Here is an 18,008-nt window from a genome sequence, read left to right as displayed (position 1 = left end):
CCAACATATTCTGCAGCGCATTACAATTCAACAGTTCAAAAAAATTAAACCAATACAAAAAAAAAATAATATTTTTTTTTTCTTCCTGATGAAAAACGGACGATTGTTTTAGACGCTTGTTCATACTTTTATGCAGCAATGAAAAATGAAGATTCAGGCTTTAGCAGTGTCAGTTCATAGAAGCTGCCAGCAGGGGGAGCTGCAATGTTCCAGCTGCTTGGGATGGATCGTGTTCTGCTTCTGCTCACACTGTACATGCAGCAGGAGGCGGCAGCAGCGCAAGGGTTAACGTTAACCCTCTCCTGCACAGATTTGCATCACTGGGAGGTTCTGTGGCTGCTGGGTGACACCTACAGGAGCAACCTGCCTCTTCAGTCCATCTCTCCGCTAAGCACAAGGAGAACACGTCTGGAATCCTGGGATTATAGGCTGTCAGTGCACAGAGCTTCATTGGAGAACATGCACTGGGCAGGAGGATGCAGGAGGAAAAGGACACATGAAATTATTAGTTCCATGACTGTGTAATCATCATTGCATGAAGTCACTGCAGACCTGACAACAGTGAGGGAATCCCCCCTAGAAGACAAGGGATTGCCTGGAAAGTAGCAGGCGCAGTGAGACCTCACACCTTCCACCACAACATGCTTTGGCAAACTTGAAGTCAACCTTTCATTGAGAGTCCACTTGGCAAAGCCAAGGGAAGGTGACACTGCAGAGATGTCAGAGCCAGAGCTGGACTTCTCCAAAGTGGAACGTTTCCTGGACAGGCATCCAGATCTCTTTGAGGATTATCTCATCAGGAAAGGGAAACACTACATGGTGGAGAAGTGGCTGAAGAGGAACCAGATGTCCAAAACATCTTCTGTCTCTGGTGCTGAGGAGAAGAGTAAGGAGTGCTGGGGGAACCGAGGAGATGGCTTGCAGAGGAGAGCATCTCAGAAGGAGCTGAGGAAAAGTTTTGCACGTTCTAAGGCCATTAATGTGAATAGGACCTATGATGAACATGTCAACTCCAGAGCTCAGGAGCCTTTGACCAGCATGAGGAGAAGAGCCTTGCTCAGGAAGGCCAGCTCCTTACCACCCACCACGGCTCATATTCTCAGTGCTCTGCTTGAGTCCAGGGTCAACATCCCCCAATATCCATCCACTGCCATTGACTATAAGTACTACCTGAAGGAGCACAACGAGAGGGAGTTCTTCTTGGAATTAGTGAAGGACATATCCAATGAGCTAAACCTCACCAGTCTTTGCTACAAGATCTTGATCTTTGTGTGCATCATGGTGGATGCTGACAGATGTTCCCTCTTCTTGGTGGAAGGTACAAGCAACAAAAAAAGTTTGGTGTCCAAATTCTTTGATGTCCATGCGGGAACCACTCTATTACCTTCCTGCAGCACGGATAACTCCAATGAGGTGCAGGTGCCTTGGGGAAAAGGTATCATAGGTTATGTCGCAGAACATGGAGAAACAGTCAATATCCCAGATGCTTACCAGGTAGGTCATTATTCCTAACCTGATGGCCTCACTGTCAGCTGTCACTGAGGGGGTATGTGGTGGAGTGGACATGATTTGTAGAACTAGCTGTCAAGGCACAATGTGGTCTTCTCACTAAATGAGGTTCTCCATCTCTGTTGCAGTCCTTGATTGTCAAACACACATTTCTCATCCAAGACTCCAATGAGGGTTGATGACTCCTCCAGTCTCTGATGAAACCCTTGGGAATCACTGCTGTCTATAACTCATTAACATTTCATGGAAAAGATATAGTACACATTCAGCAGATTGCCCAATCGCATTTTTTTAGGGGCTGACAACCTGACAACCTTGGATCCTGACAATGCCATTTATTTGCTAGTTGCCTGCTGAAGTGTTGTTATCCTTATTATGCCTCCTGATCTCATACTATTTGACATAATGGACTCTTAATTATCTGGGCTACAGAAGTAAAATCACGGCTCACCAAATTCCCCAGCACTGTATTAAAATGAACCTATTGTAAGATATTTTCTCATTATTTGGCAAAGATATAACCTGGTTTTATAGACCCAGCATCTGAAAATATTCTCTTTTTAGTCAACCATTTTGCATTATTATTTTATTTTTTTTGTGTGCATTTTATGCTTTGACCTATATTTTGCATGTTAACTGGAACGCATTGTAACTTTCAGCAGCCGGACGTATTTCCATAACATGGATTGCGCTACATTAACGAGCATTAACCAGTACGTCACCAGTACGCAGACAGAAAAGGGCCCCCGTGCAAGAACAATATATTGGCCCTAGAGCTCATCATAATGCACAATTCCACCTGCTTTGGTGGTAGAAATGGGCTCCTAACCTCTTGGGCCCCTGTGTGACCGGTCGCACAGGTTGCACCAATGCTATGTCCACCCCCCCACCCCCCGCACCAGTCAGTATAAATCCCCAAGATTTACTCAGAAGGTCGTGTCAAGGATCTGTATTGACGTTTTTATTTTAGGGCGAATTGCTCTTTAAATCAGAACGCTGTTTTATCATTTTCTTGATGCTGCTGTTGGCTAGGCACGCCGGGCTGATAAGAAGTCTCATTACCAATTCACTGACCCGGTGTTCTCTGGTGCCGCTTCACGACGTACGTACTGTAGAGGTGTCATGTGCTTCGTGACTTGCAGCGTAGCCAGAAAGTATTTGCACCTTCTGCAGACCATTTATTGAAGCCTGCAATGCTGGCTAGGCTTGTGCGGCAAATGTCAAGTCAAAGAAAATGCAAATCACTATTGCAAACATTCCTTTCATCTATTCGTTTTTTTCTTCTTACATTTTGTAAGTGAGAGTTTGCAGTTTTAGGGGCTGATGGCTGCCTGGACTTTTAGGGTGGCATATCGAGTCCCTACACCTACAACTTTGTTTTACGGAAGGCACCCTTTGTTTCTGTAAAATATTCTATATTTTTATTATTATTATTATTATTATTATTATTATTATTATTAATATTATCATCATTTTTAGTATTATTATTGTTTGTATTATTTTTATTATTATTATTATTAGTGTTGTTATTATTATTATTATTTTTTTTAAAGCATTATTTATTCCAGGGTGCTGTACATGTAAAGAGGATTTACATATATATAATACATAAATACCGTAATATAGAAGGACAGTAAAGAAACTAAGGCTAAGTTCACACGCGCGTATCAAAAAAATGACAATTTTCATCTCAATCGTCCTCTGTACGTAGTCCGTTTTATCAGCGGTTATTACAGCTTACAAGATCGAAAAGTTTAATATGTCATAGAATTTCAATGTTTCTGTAAAAATCATATGCTATGTGGTTGATCTGTATGGGATCCAAAAGTTTTTGTGCACCCATTGACTTGAATAGGCGAGTCTCGTCCGACGTGTAGAAGAAACTAGAAACTGGTAACATGGTAAGACTTTTTTTTTTTTTACCTACAGATTTGGTGGGTGAATATAACGCTCATCTGAACAGGTTATTTGAATACTGGACCTAGTGTTGTCTGTGTGATGCCAATTCTTTCATGAACAGCACTAGGACTAAAAATACTGTTGTGTGAACTTGGCCTTACAGTGACTGACTAGTACAGAGGAGGGGAGCACGCTGTTCTCACGGGCTTACAATCTACTGGGTAATGAGGAAGGAGAGAGTAGGTTGGGGTTGTTGGAGGAGCTCCGATGGTAGGAAGGTGGCAGCAGCGTCATTGCAGGCTGTAGGCTTTCCTGAGTTTTCAGGTTGTGTCTGAAGGTTTCAAATGTCAGAGACAATTCGACTTATTGAGTTACAGAATTCCAGATGATAGGGGATGCTCAGGAAAAATCTTGGAGGCGACAAGGTGACGAATGTGCAAGAGTCTTAGGCCAGGTTCATATTGCGTTAACCCAGCCCGTTCAACGCATAGCGTTGACGGGCTGCATTAACGGTATAGCAAAACGCGATCGCGTTATGCTATACCCGTTAGCGCAGATGATTCATCTGTGCTAGAGGTGACGGAGCCTCAGACGCTGCAGCCCACGTCTGAGGCTCCGTCACTGAATGACGGCATATCATGCTTTACAGTATGCGTCGCGATGCGCCCGATAATGGGGGTCAATGGCAGCATTAACGGACTGCGTTGCACCGCGTTATGCCGCGGTGTAACCCAGTCCGCCTAACGGACTGTCGTAACGCATTGTGACTGCGGCCTTAGGAGGAAACATAGGATGTTGCAGTAGTCAAGGCGGGAGATGATAAGGGCATGTACTAAGTTTTATGATTCAGAGTTGAGAAAGGGTCAGGTTCTGGAAATAATGTTGAGTTGGAGGTGGCAAGTGGTGCTAAGAAGTGGTAAATGCTTGGATGGGTGGTTTGAAGATCAGAGAAGAGTCAAGGGTCATGCCAACACAGTGGAAATAGGGGAAAGCGTGATGTAATTTATATTGGTGGACAGGTCTGATAGGAGCATGTTAGATGGAGGAAAGATGAGTTTGGTTTTACTTTACACTTTGTTAATATGTTGTCCAATGATCCATTCTGTATCAAAATATCCTGTCTGATTTCTTGTGGATTGATCAGCATGAACTCATGTGACCACCATATAATGGGTTCATACAACACACATCCCTATTACAGCAACATATGAGGCCTGCTTGGAATTTCTCAAAAAAGGGTAACGTATAAACCTCCTGTATAGATTTCATGGTATGAGATGTGCTCAGTAAAATCATAAATTATTGAAAAACATTGCTGCAGAAAAAAAAAACATCTTCTATACTACAGAGCGCAATTTTGGGAAATATTATAGACTGATGATAAGCTCGTTCTTTTCTTATGATATCGGTATATTCATGCCTGTCATATTTGCTGCAGGACTTCTGTGAGGGTTTCTTGTGTATGGGCTTGCTGATATTTGTGTGCTTGCCCCAAAGAACTCAAAAGAACAGATTTTCAATTGCAAAAAAATTCTTAATCAGATTTGCTGCACTTGTCTATAATCCATAACTGGATGCACTGTGCGGCTGGCGTGTGCAGCTGTCATGCCCACCAGCGACCTCTACTACGCGCATGATTTTACTGTAAGACGGAGGTGTTACCCGCATACTTGTGTGCTCATTGGCTCCCTCTGGTGGGCACGACCACGACCAGAGGTGCAATATTAAACACTTGGGTACCAGTGCAAAATCTATACCAAGCACCACAAACAGTACAAATCTTCTCATGTTGTAGTGGCTTTGGGCTCCTTCCTGCACCATGGTTTAAGAGCAGCTGCTACCATTGCACCACTCATAGCTGCACCCTTGTACATTTCTTTGTTTTACAGTAAAGCATTGCAGCTCTGGGGTCCAGGGTTCAAATCCCACCAGGGACAATATCTGCAAGGAGTTTGTATGTTCGCCCCGTGTTTGTGTGAGTTTCCTCTGGGTTCTCTTGTTTCCTCACACATTCCAAAGGCATACTGATAGGGAATCTAGATTGTGAGCCCCAATGGGGACAGTGATGATAATGTCTGTAGAGCGCTGTGGAATTAATGGCGCTATATAGATGAGTAAAATAAATTAAACCTGACAGAACAGAATTATGACACTGATATGAAGGGTTATTTCCAAGACTAAAAGTTATGACCTAATATGTGGTAACTTACAGAACAGTGGCAGTGTATTCTATTGATTCTCTGTGTGATGGCCAGAGACAGTCCCATAGACAGTGAATGGATCAGTGGCGACCTTCGCTCCATTAAGGCTGGGCATTTCAGAGACAGTGGGGGAACAACTGTCTTACCCCCACCAATCCACTTATCCTTCAGATAGGTGACACTTTTTAACACTGGGGGTATGTGCACACGTTGCGTATTCCTGTGCGGAATCTGCAACTTTTGGCAGTTTTTTATGCGGATTTCCTGCAGATTTATTGCGGACTTTGTGCGGATTTCGCCTGCGTTTTTACACCTGCGGATTCCTATAATGGAATGGGTGTAAAAACACAGCGGAAAACACACAAAGAATTGACATGCTGCAGCAAATAAACCGCTGCGTTTCTGCGCGGAATTTTCCGCAGCATGTGCACAGCGTTTTTTTTCTCCATATATTAACATTGTACTGTAAATCACTACTGATCCGCAGCAAATCCGCAACGTGTGCTCATACCCTTAGGATAACCTTTTAACAACCTAATAGGTTGAACTATATGAACTGCATTGTATTTTTTATATGGCATGCATTGCTGAATTTCCACCCCTCTCTCCCATGCTCCTGAATGCCCTATGTGAACTGCATTGTATTTTATATGGTATGCATAGCTTACCCATCTTCTTGTATCCATAATTGTACTCCATCATGTTATCTCTGCCACACATCTAAGTGGTCTGTATAACCCCTTCCCCCTTTTATGACCTCTGCTTAAATCTTTGCATTTGGCCTGGGCAGTCACACCCCACTCTCACTCACAGCTGATTGTGCTTAGCTGCACATATATTCAGCACCATGGGTCTGCTCCAGACGTAGTCGGCTCCATCTACTTCAAAATCCATATCTCAGAGTACATATTTCTAAGTACTCTGAATTAGACTAGATTTGGACTGGAATTGACTGTAAGGTAACGGACTATAACACCACAACAATGTTTCGCCTTCTTTTTACTATCACCCCCATACTACTCTATTTCTCCCTAACTCCTGCAATCCCTCAACCCAGTAAGGAGCTAGTCATTTCCCCCTCCATCCTTCCCAGCCATCTCACCTCTTCGTCACAACTGTTCCTCCACATACAATCCTTTTTCTTCAGACACACAAGGCCTCATCATATCCTATCCTGCTCCCACCTTCTAATGCTCTGTCTACTACTCCACATTGCTGGTGACGTATCCCCTAATCCTAGCCCTCCTCAACACCTCCCTACACTCACTTCTACCCCCTGCCACGATCCTCTACTCGTCTTCGCAATCATGATAACCTCATACCCATTCATCCAGCCCCCACTCCCTCAACCCCCTTACATGGAGCCCTATGGAACACACGCTCTGTCTGCAACAAGCTGTCATTTATCCATGACCTCTTTATCACCAACAAACTTTCCTTCCTCGCCATCACTGAAACCCGGCTCACTCCCTCTGACACAGCCTCTTCAGCTGCGCTTTCCTATGGCGGATTCCATCTCTCTCACACCCCTCGCCCCAGCAACAAATGTGGTGGAGGAGTTGGCTTGCTCCTGCCTGATACCTGCTCCTTTACCCCAATTCCTTTGCCACCCTCCGCTACTCTTCCCTCATTCGAGGTGCACTCCGTCTGCATCTATTCCCCCTCCAACCTCCAACTGGCTGTCATCTACCGCCCCCCAGAACTAGCCATCTCCACCTTTCTCGACCACTTCACCACCTGGCTACTCCATTTCCTTTCTGCTGACATCCCCACCATCATCATGGGTGACTTCAACATCCCCATTGACACTTCCACCCTGGCTGCCTCTAAACCTCTATCACTCACGGCTTCCCTCGGCCTCACTCAATGGTCCTCTGCGGCCACTCACAAAGATGGTCACACGCTGGACCTTATCTTCACCCGACTCTGTTCCCTCACTAATCTCAATAACTCACCCCTCCACCTGTCTGACCACAACCTACTGATATTCTCTTCCCTCTCCTCTCCTACTGCGCAACCCCCGCTCCATAAACTCGCTCACCCTCGCAGGAATCTCAAACACCTCAATTTACAATCACTCTCTGAATCCCTTCTCCCTCTTACAGACATAGCTTCACTTCATGACACAGATGCTGCTGCCACCTTTTATAACACCACAATAACAGCAACGCTTGATTCGGCTGCCCCCCTCACGCAGAGCAAATCTCAAACAATCATCAGGCAGCCCTGGCTCACCAGCCTGACCAAAGAACTGAGACGGGTTTCCAGGGCCGCTGAGCGGAGATGGAAGAGAACCCATTCTACTGAGCACTTCAACGCATACAAGCAGTCCCTTGCCAGCTTTAAGTCAACGCTCTCTGCCGCAAAACAAACTTTCTTTGCATCTCTCATATCCTCCCTGTCTCACAACCCTAAACAGCTGTTCAACACTTTTAATTCTCTACTCCATCCCACAGCACCTCCTCCCCCTCCTCTCATTTCTGCCGAAGACTTTGCCTCCTTCTTTAAGCAGAAGATCGACACAATCAGATAAAACTTTGGCCCGCAGCCCTCAATGCCCCTCTTAGCCACTCAGCCCTGTTCTGCAAAAGCCAGCTTCTCCACCATGACAGAAGATCAGCTCTCCACCCTTCTGTCAAGATCACACCTCACCACTTGTGCCCTCGACCCACTCCCGTCTCACCTCATCCCTAACTTGGCCACAGTCCTCATCCCATCTCTAACACACCTTTTCAACCTTTCACTTACAAATGGTGTCTTTCCCTCATTCTTCAAACATGCCTCAATCACATCCATCCTCATAAAGCCCTCCCTTGACCAATCCTCTGTGTCTAACTATCGCCCATTATCTCTTCTCCCTTACGCCTCAAAACTACAGGAACAGCATGTATATCTTGAACTGTCCTCCCACCTCTCCTCCTGTTCCCTCTTTGACCGGTTACAATCTGGCTTCCGACCGCATCACTCAACTGAAACTGCCCAAACTAAAGTCACTAACGACTTACTAACCGCCAAGAGCAAGCGACACTACTCTGTCCTCCTTCTCCTGGACCTGTCCTCTGCCTTCGACACCATAGACTATTCCCTCCTGCCACAGACTCTCTCATCTCTTGGCATCACAGACCTGGCCCTATCCTGGATCTCATCATACCTAACAGACCGAACATTTAGCGTCTCCCTCTCACACACCACCTCCTCACCCCGCCCCCTGTCTGTCGGTGTTCCCCAAGGCTCTGTCCTAGGAGGACCCCTAGAATTCATCATCTTTCCCCATCTCACTCTACCCCTCCACCAGACCTATCCATCAATGTCAACGGCTGCTCTCTTTCCCCAGTCCCGTACGCTCGGTGCCTTGGGGTGATCCTCGACTCTGCGCTCTCTTTCAAACCACATATCCAAGCCCTCGCCTCCTCCTGCCACCTCAAACTCAAAAATATTTCCAGAATCTGCTCATTCCTCAACCATGAAACCACAAAAACACTAGTGCATGCTCTTATCATCTCCTGCCTCGACTACTGCAACCTCCTACTCTCTGGCCTCCCCTCTAGCACTCTGGCTCCGCTCCAGTCCATCCTACACTCTGCTGCCTGACTAATCTACCTGTCTCCCCGCTATTCCCCAGCCTCCCCCCTATGCCAGGCCCTTCACTGGCTTCCTATTGCTCAGAGGCTCCAATTCAAAACCCTAACCATGACATGCAAAGCCATCCACAACCTGTCTCCTCCATACATCTGTGACATGGTCTCTAGATACCTACCCGCACGCAACCTTCGATCATCTCAAGATCTCCTTCTCTACTCCCCCCTTATTTCTTCTTCCCACAACCGCATACAAGACTTCTCCCGTGCTTCCCTCATACTCTGGAACTTCCTGCCGCAACACATCAGACTCTCACCATCAACGGAAACCTTCAAGAAGAACCTGAAGACCCACCTGTTCCGACAAGCCTACAGCCTGCAATGATCCTCGGTCTACTGAACCACAGCAAGACCTGCTCTACCCTCTCCTACTGTATCCTCACCCACCCCTGTAGACTGTGAGCCCTCGCGGGCAGGGTCCCCTCTCCTTATGTACTTGTGTGTCCCTTGTCTTACACATGTTTACTATACTTGTCTATATTTCCCCTTTTCACATGTAAAGCACCAAGGAATAAATGGCGCTATATAAATGCATAATAATAATAATAATAACTAGATATTCTTATTGGACAAAAAGTTTTCGGCACCATGCAACAATGCAATATGGATCTCTCCCCCTTTTATGAGCATACTCGAAATCAAAATGAATTTTGGTGGTGCCCAACCCCTAGGGCAATATGTAGCCGGCATTCAGAGGAAATCGAGATTTCTGCTATACATGGCACAAGTGATTGGACGATTGCAGTTTCTAGTCCCCTATACCGTAACTGCAGGAGGCACCACAGTACCCCAAAGCACACTACCACAAAGCTGCTTACAGACATCACAAACAAATCCAAACATTTGCCTTGGAGGCTTTCCAGCTTGCCGAACTGCTTGCCCAGCCTATTTTAGCCAAATTGGAGGATTGCACACTTCACTGCAGGTGAGGCACATATGCAAACACATTTGTAAACATGCACTGCCTATTGAATTGCACACTTATTCCGTTCATACTCCACCCACACAAACAAATGATACACCATTTGAAAGGACAAATTACCTGCAGGTGGCAGCACACTACCCCAAAGCACACTACCACAAAGCTGCTTACAGACATCACAAACAAATCGAGACATTTGCCTTGGGGTCTTTTTTCAGCTTGCTAAAGTGCTTTCCCAGCCTATTTCAGGCACATTGGAGGATTGCACACTTCACTGCAGGTGAGTCACATATGCAAACACATTTGTAAACATGCACTGCTTTTTCGGTGATTACTACGCCCCCCACACATAAATAGTGAGTCACATATGCAAACACATTTGTAAACATGCACTGCTTTTTCGCTGATTACTTCGCCCCACACACACGATACACCATTTGAAAGGTAAACTTGCTCCTTTCAGCAAAAAAAAGAGCCGAACAAACCACACATCCACGATTTTATCACTAAAAACAGTTTAAACATTAATTTTCATAACCCTTCAGAAAGACACAATGACCTGCAGGTGGCACCTCAATCAGAAGACATTTTTTGGCCTCTACTTATCAAAACAATTTATTGTATTACCAATCTACAGATATAAATACCTGTCTGTGTTCATCATCTCATGAAATACATCTAAATTTGACCAGCTTGCTTTTTCTGAAATTGTCTGCGCCCCCGACGACCAGTGTGCGAAAATTTCGCATGGGCCAAGCTAGTATTTGGAATTATTGCAATTTTTCACATTTGGATATCCAGAAATGTATGGAGTTAGAATGGAGTATTTCTCATAAAATCTGGTTCAAAAAAATCATTTGGGATTATTATTAATAAATCAAGAATGCCACTCAGAGTTTCTGTGTATTGTGGATTAAAGGTGAAACAGTCAAAGCCACTTCATCTCTCTGAACAGTCTCCTTCCATGTATTTTTTACGCAGTCACAGAGGAGAATACTATAATTTATAGCAGACTTTTAAGGATTCCTTTAATCTCTTCTCTTACTTGCCCTGAAGGTGCAAAATTCAACCTTAAATGTAGAACTCGAGAATTGCTGCTCACGTTTAAACATTTTCTTTGCCTTATGATTTCTTTTAACATTTTATTGTAAAACTGCAATAATGTTATTGATAGTGATAGCAAATCATGTGTAACATTCACATGAATAGTGCATGCAGGGATTTGGCTAGCTTCAGTTTTGTTGGGGACTTGTCAAGAAACCTTGTATACTTCAATAGTACAAGAAATTATAAGAAACTTTGTAATATATATTTTTTTAGAGGAAAATACTTCTTTCCCCAGGTATATAACACCTTTTCTCACCCTCCCCCCCCCCCCCCCCGTTTCCTGAACTCATCATTTACTCTGAAATAACAGCTACAATCTGTCTTGCTCAAGACAAGATGGACTGCCAGTTCTCTGAGGGATTAGGTTACAGCTGCCTTTTGAAGTCTATGTAGAAGAGAAGGAATAGAAGAGAGCAGAGCAGAGTGAGAGATGGAGAGACGCACACAGGCTATGCTGCTGCTTTCTAGTAAATATGTTAGCGTATCGATTCACAGCTCGACTGCTCGGTGCAGCTGTATAATGTCCTCCATGCTGCTGCTTCAGAAATTGTGCTAGATAGAACAAGGAGAGCAAGGATCCTTCATTGTGAATTGTATACTGTAGAAACCATAGCAGCTAGTATCCATCCACTAGCTCAGAGATAACCGGAATTAAGAAAGCGAGCATGCAGAGGGGAGAACTGGTGAAAAAAGAGGATTAAATTATAGTAATAAAAAGGCCAGAAATAATGTTCATCATCATCATCATCATCATCATCATCATCACTGTCTCTTTTGGGGCTCACAATCTAAATTCAATATCATTATGTCTTTGGAGTGTGGGGAGAAATATTTCCTGGAGGAAACTCCCACATACATGGGGTGAACATACAGATTCTGTACAGATCTTGTCCTTGGTGGGAGCACCGCACTGCAGGGCTATAGTGCTAGGCACTGAGCCACTGTGTTACCCATGTTGATCTTGATGATCTCTTTTGGGATTGATTCCTTAAGCCTTGCTGTTTAACTTATCGCTATAAGCGCAGCCCAGTAAAAAGGTGTTATTTCTGGTGGAAACTCAAAATGACCGCTGTAAGGGAAATGATGGACTTTTGATGGGTCCTTGCTGCACCTCTTGACTCTGGATGAGTTTCACCTCTGTGATATCCATGTGCCCTAACAAGTCTATGTGAACTTGTTTGCTGACTTAGCGTATTGCAAGCAGGGCTGTGGAGTCGGTAAGCCAAACCTCTTACTCAGATTCCGACTTCTCAGTTTCCATGATACCGATTCTAACTCCACTAAACTGGGCTCCGACTCCGTGACTCCAACTCCATAGCCCTGATTGTAAGGATGCGTCATCACTTTATGATCTGGGGAAGTACAACTTCTGAAACCCCTTTAATCATAAGAATGAAGTGGACCCCTCTAAGTTTCCCTCCACATCAGCACTTTCTGCCATCTGGTTGTGTACCAAACTGGGTGCAACTGCATAAGGGAAAAAACAGAGAAAGGGATTCAATGTTACATCAAGAACAGCGACTCCGTCATTCACAAATTTTTGAATTTCAATAATTTTTATTTGGTATTAATTTTTATATGGGGAAGGGAAAAAGGGAAAACAATGGGAATCAAAGGAAGGGAAATATTTATTAAGGAAGGGCAACAAGGAAAGCGGAGGAGGGAGAAAAGGGGAGAACAAATATTGTACAGTCATATTTGATCAATTTAGAAGAAAACAATATTCTAAAAGAACATTATTACACAATTAACGGATGTTAAAATTAGAGTAACAAAATAAGTACCTGAGAGAGACAAATGAAGGGAATATTTGACTCCAAGGATCCCATTTTTTATAAAATTTTTCAAACATATTAATTCACAAATTTTTGAACATTTTTGACTTCTGCTCAAACTGGTCTCACAAAATGCTTATCTTAATATCAGGATTACATCGCCATTCTGACAATGTACACAAGCCTCATCAAGTCAAAGTGACCTATTTAATAATGTATGCAGTTTGTATGATGAAATCTGATGTCTGATCTGCTTTATTATTGGCCAATCTCAAAAACTTATTCTGAAAAGTCACCTGAAACTACTGATACGCTCTGACAGTCTGTATCATATACACAACCACCAGAGCCAAGTGCTTTTACAGTAGCAGGCTTAGACAGGGTTTTACCCTGACCTGTTTTAGCAGAGCCTCGGAGGGTCTGTTATAAGGAATATTATGGAATATTAACCAAGGGTATAATACGCCCTTCTGAAGCAGCCATATTCAGATTTAAATAGTTTATATATCATCTATGAAATGTTGGCTTTTTCTTATGGGTTTTACATTTTTAAATTGAGCCAGGAATTGAAACCAGCCTGGGTGATTAATATGTCACCATAAGCCCATCTTCTATAATCACCAGTAGTAAGCTGTTATTACTGCATGAAGCCTAGAGGGGTTGTTCAGGACTAAATTATTTTTTTACTATGAGCAAAAAAACGAACAGACAGGTAGTTACTTACTAGTTAGCAACTACCTACTTGCTTTACTCGGCGTGGACTGAGAGCGGTCACTGTCGGTGATTCAGTTGCTCCACGTCAACAGACCAGCTCTGTCGATGGGGCGTGACTGCCGATGTCATGCTGATTGACTGTCAGCTTTCTACAGTTATGCAACAGGGAGCCGGCTGTTAATCAGCATGACATCGGCAGTAAGGCCCATCAACAGACCAGAGCAGAAGAGAAGCCGCTGCTCCTCCGGCGTGATGTCAACGGAAACTCCTGAGTCTCTAGCAGGAGCCTTCAGTGACTTTTCTGTGCCAAAAGAGATCTGCACTGGGCAGAACAGGCAGGTAGTAAGAAACTACCTGCCTGTTACTTCTTAAGTCTTTAGTAAAAATTGAATATAGTCCTGGATATCCCCTTTAGAGGAAATGTGTCACCATTTTGAGCTTTTCAAGTTATTAATATGGGCATACAGGTAGTATACAGCTGTAATTACTAATTAGTCATACTTGTATGCCTCCTGGATGATGCCTTGTTTAGCACAAATCATCTTTTATAGCTTCGATCTTCCAACCTATGGGGCGTAGACTGCCCAGAAGATAAGACTGCCTTCAGTCTTCATTATACAAGATTTCTCCTCCTCTTCTCTTCAGATGTCCCAGTCATAAAGTGCAGGCATTTCCGAGTGATGTGCCATCACTTTATAAAATGGGAAAATCTGTTTAAGCTATCTTCTTAAAGTGAGTCTGATTCCATATTTCACAATATAAAATGCATACATTATTAATTAAACCTGTTAGACTTGAAGAGGCTGGTGAATTTACTGTAAAATCCTAAATAAATATGTCGGTCTAATCCTTTATGTCTTACCGCCTGATAATAAATTCAGCATTTTCACTCCTAGCTGGACTCCTAAGAGGCCCGTATTAATATCAAGATTATATGGTCATTCTCACATGTTTTTTCAAAGTAAGTACAACAACCTCATCAAGTGAAAGCTCTATTTAATAATGGATGCATTTTGTAAAGTGAAATCTGATGACTGATTCGTTTGATTGGCCATTCTTACTGAAAAAGTATGCAGATGACAAGTTTAGCAGACTGAGGATCGCCTAGACATATACATTGGAACAAACCATATTGTGACCCCATAGAATAATATGTCACTTATTTGCTTTGGGATGTGACACAGGGTTAGTTAGACCTACAATAGCGTGTCTCTAGCTTTGGCCTTGCTTAGGACCGAACTTTGCAATAGATGTAAAAGAGTTTCATCCAGAGTTTAAGGAGCACCCGAGGGATGTTTTCTATTCTTTCCCTGAAATGTAATTAAAAATTATTATTTAGGAATACCAATTATATGTGTCAGGAACATACACCCCCTCTCATTGGCTCTTGTCTCAAGTATGTGTTAGTTCCTTTGGGTAGTTGAAGACTCAGGGAGATAGTAATATATCAATAAACCTTTATAGAGTAACATAGCCTGGAGAAATAAACTCTTGTGTAATAATTACTGGATCTTTAATAATAAACAGCTATTCATACCGATTAAGTTACGAAAATTACATAGAGTCAAGCAGTGTAAGGTAATCACGGTCACCTTGTTACAACTGGCTGGACGGGTATTCCCTAAAATTGTGATTTGGAAGAAATTAATATTGGCTTCCGACCACGTGACATTATTACCTATGGTTTATTAAAAAAAGGTGAACGGGCATCTATATCAGCTCCTATTTTGGGGTCAGTGCCTTTTGTGTTCGCTCTTTTGTTTTTCTTTCCCCTGCTTACCTGAACAATGTGCCCACGTAGCATTTTAAAACGCACAATGAAAACCGGATTCCTTCCCAGAAATCATGCGTTTTTTTCCGCGCGATTTCACAGCGATTTCACCGCGATTCTGTTCGCGATTTTGCCGCGATTTTCTCAAGCACTTTCCAAGCGATTTGAAGCATCACTTGGAAAGTGATTGACAGGTTGGTCACACTCGTCAAACATAGTGTTTGACAAGTGTGAGCAGCTTTTTACTATTGAGGCCGCCTATGCGGCATCAATAATAAAAGATAAAATGTTAAAAATGATAAAAAAATAAAAAATCGGGGTATATTTACCTTCCGACGTCCCGCGCTGCCATCCCGGGCCTCAGCGTTCCCAGCGATAACTTGCGAGACCTGTGATGACGTTGGTCTTGCGTTACTATAGCGATCTCGCGAGACCGCTAGAGTCACGCGAGACTACGTCATCACAGGACCGTGCCGCAACGCATTACTGGGAACGCTAGGCTGGGAATGCAGCACGGGACGTCGGAAGGTAAATATACCCCGATTTTTTATTTTTTATTCTTTTTTTTACAGGGGTATGGTACTCAGGGCCTGGAGGACTGTCTCCTCTCCTCCACACCGTGGGTACCAACCGCACATGAGACGCTTAACTTCCCGCATGGTGGGCATAGCCACATGCGGGAAGTAAGCGATTCTCATGAATTCCTATGGGTGCGGAATCGCGGCAATTCTTTGCGATTCCGCACAAAAGAATGAGCATGCTGCGATTTTTTCCGCTATGCGATTCCGCAGCGGAAAAAAGCGCAGCATTAGCACAGCATGTGCGGAATGCCATAGGAATGCATGGGGTGCGTCATGTACAAGATTTTTAAACGTTTTCGCAGCGTTTTTGCGCCGAAAATCGCTGAAAGAACACTTAAAAATCGCATCGTGGGCACATATCCTATGCCAAAAATCTGATAGCACCATATACAGCAAAAAGATTTAAATAAAACATAATGATAACAGTAAAAGGTACTCAAGGTTGGTAGCTTGATAAAGAAAACCTCAACGCATTTCTCCTAATCGGATTATCAGGAGGTAGAAAGTCAGATGCTGTATATGGTGCTATCTGATTTTTGGCATAGGATATGCTTTCCATGCTGCTATATTGTCTTTGCTACCCTTGTTAATGGTATCAGGTGTATTAGGGCTTTTTCAAGGGATAGCCGTCGTGGAGCAGGGACGCCATTCCGCTGACCAGTAGGGTGCTAACCTCCGCTAACAGGAAGGCTAACAGACGTAGGGAACAGTATAGTCAGGTGGTCATTTGTTATGCACTTGTCACTTTATTGTTTGTGTCACTAGCACACTGTCTCATTGTTGCCTACCCAACTACCTTCAATTTGACAACCTCTATCTGCTCCTTTTCTGGCTTCGATTGGATGACTGTATGTTGCACCAGTCCAGGGTGATATAGGTGGTTTTGAGGGACAGCCGAAGTGGATCGGGGGCGCCAATCTCACTTTTGTTTAGGGTGCCAACCTCTGCTGTTAGGTAGTTTGAAATCAGGGCTCCATTGCAGGGCCATGGTAGACAGCACGGTTGTTTGTTTTGTGGTGTAGTTTTGTACTGTTTTTAAATAATAAAGTGTATCTTTATTGTATATTTAAGGTTCCTTAATAAATAATAATTGATAGTATAACTACCAAAAAAATGCTATTTTGGCATTTTTAACTTTTTTCTGTTTAGAGTGTTTACCAATTGGGTTAATTAGTTTTAAATTTTGATAGATCGGACTTTTCTGAATGGGGCGATACCACAATTTGTTAATGAACTTTATTTTTAATGGGTGAAAGGACGGTGCTTTGATCCTTAGAGGACTTGAGCCTGCAAGTGCCTGATCACTTGTGCTATATTCAGCGGGGGATCTGTGCAGCATATCACTTCCTCGTGCCCTCCTAGGGTATATGAACAACACATTTAATGGTGCGCTGCACCTAGAAAAATGAAAAGAAAAATGCAAAAAAAAAAGTCCACCTGGCATTTTTCAATAAAACAAAGAAGCAGCTTTGCAGTAATCTGGTAAGATTAGAACACTTGTAGGTATAATATGGTAAGACTGTTCTGCAACTACCAGTGTTTAGTACGAGACATAATGGGAAAATTATGTTATTTGACAAAATGAGAAACTGAGATGACTGTGTGAAGTAATGCTGTGAGCAGAAGACAAACACCTGCGAATTGTTGCAGAACAGCAGATGTAGAATGGAATCTGTCAGTAGGATCAAGCCTCCTGAGCCGTCTGTATGGGCATGTTGGTCATAGCAAGATGAAGAAAATGATTGGTTGATATCAGCAATCTCATGTCTTATTCTCGAAAAATCCACGTTTTTCTTAATATATAAATCAGCTGTTAACCCCTTTCCGACATCGGTCGTAAATGTACGCCGATGTCGGACTCCCTCCCTTAGATGTGGGCTTCAGCGCAGAG

The 18,008-nt window shown here is 43.4% G+C and overlaps 1 protein-coding gene across 1 annotated transcript in view; it reads left to right on the top strand.

Annotated features, from left to right (window-relative positions):
• The first annotated feature begins 269 nt into the window (after positions 1 to 269).
• Positions 270 to 18,008, top strand: part of PDE11A (phosphodiesterase 11A) — an 825,102-nt gene continuing 807,363 nt past the window's right edge. The window contains exon 1 of the mRNA XM_073577434.1: positions 270 to 1,494. Coding sequence (XP_073433535.1) covers positions 718 to 1,494 — 777 coding nt within the window. The 5' untranslated portion in view covers positions 270 to 717. The remainder of the gene's footprint in view (positions 1,495 to 18,008) is intronic.

Source organism: Dendrobates tinctorius, unplaced genomic scaffold (assembly GCF_039654945.1).
Source record: "Dendrobates tinctorius isolate UK_male_01 unplaced genomic scaffold, ASM3965494v1 ptg000056l, whole genome shotgun sequence".
Classification (NCBI taxonomy): domain Eukaryota; kingdom Metazoa; phylum Chordata; class Amphibia; order Anura; family Dendrobatidae; genus Dendrobates; species Dendrobates tinctorius.
The sequence above is the reverse complement of the archived record's forward strand: the minus strand, read 5'-3'. Positions and strand labels throughout refer to the sequence as shown.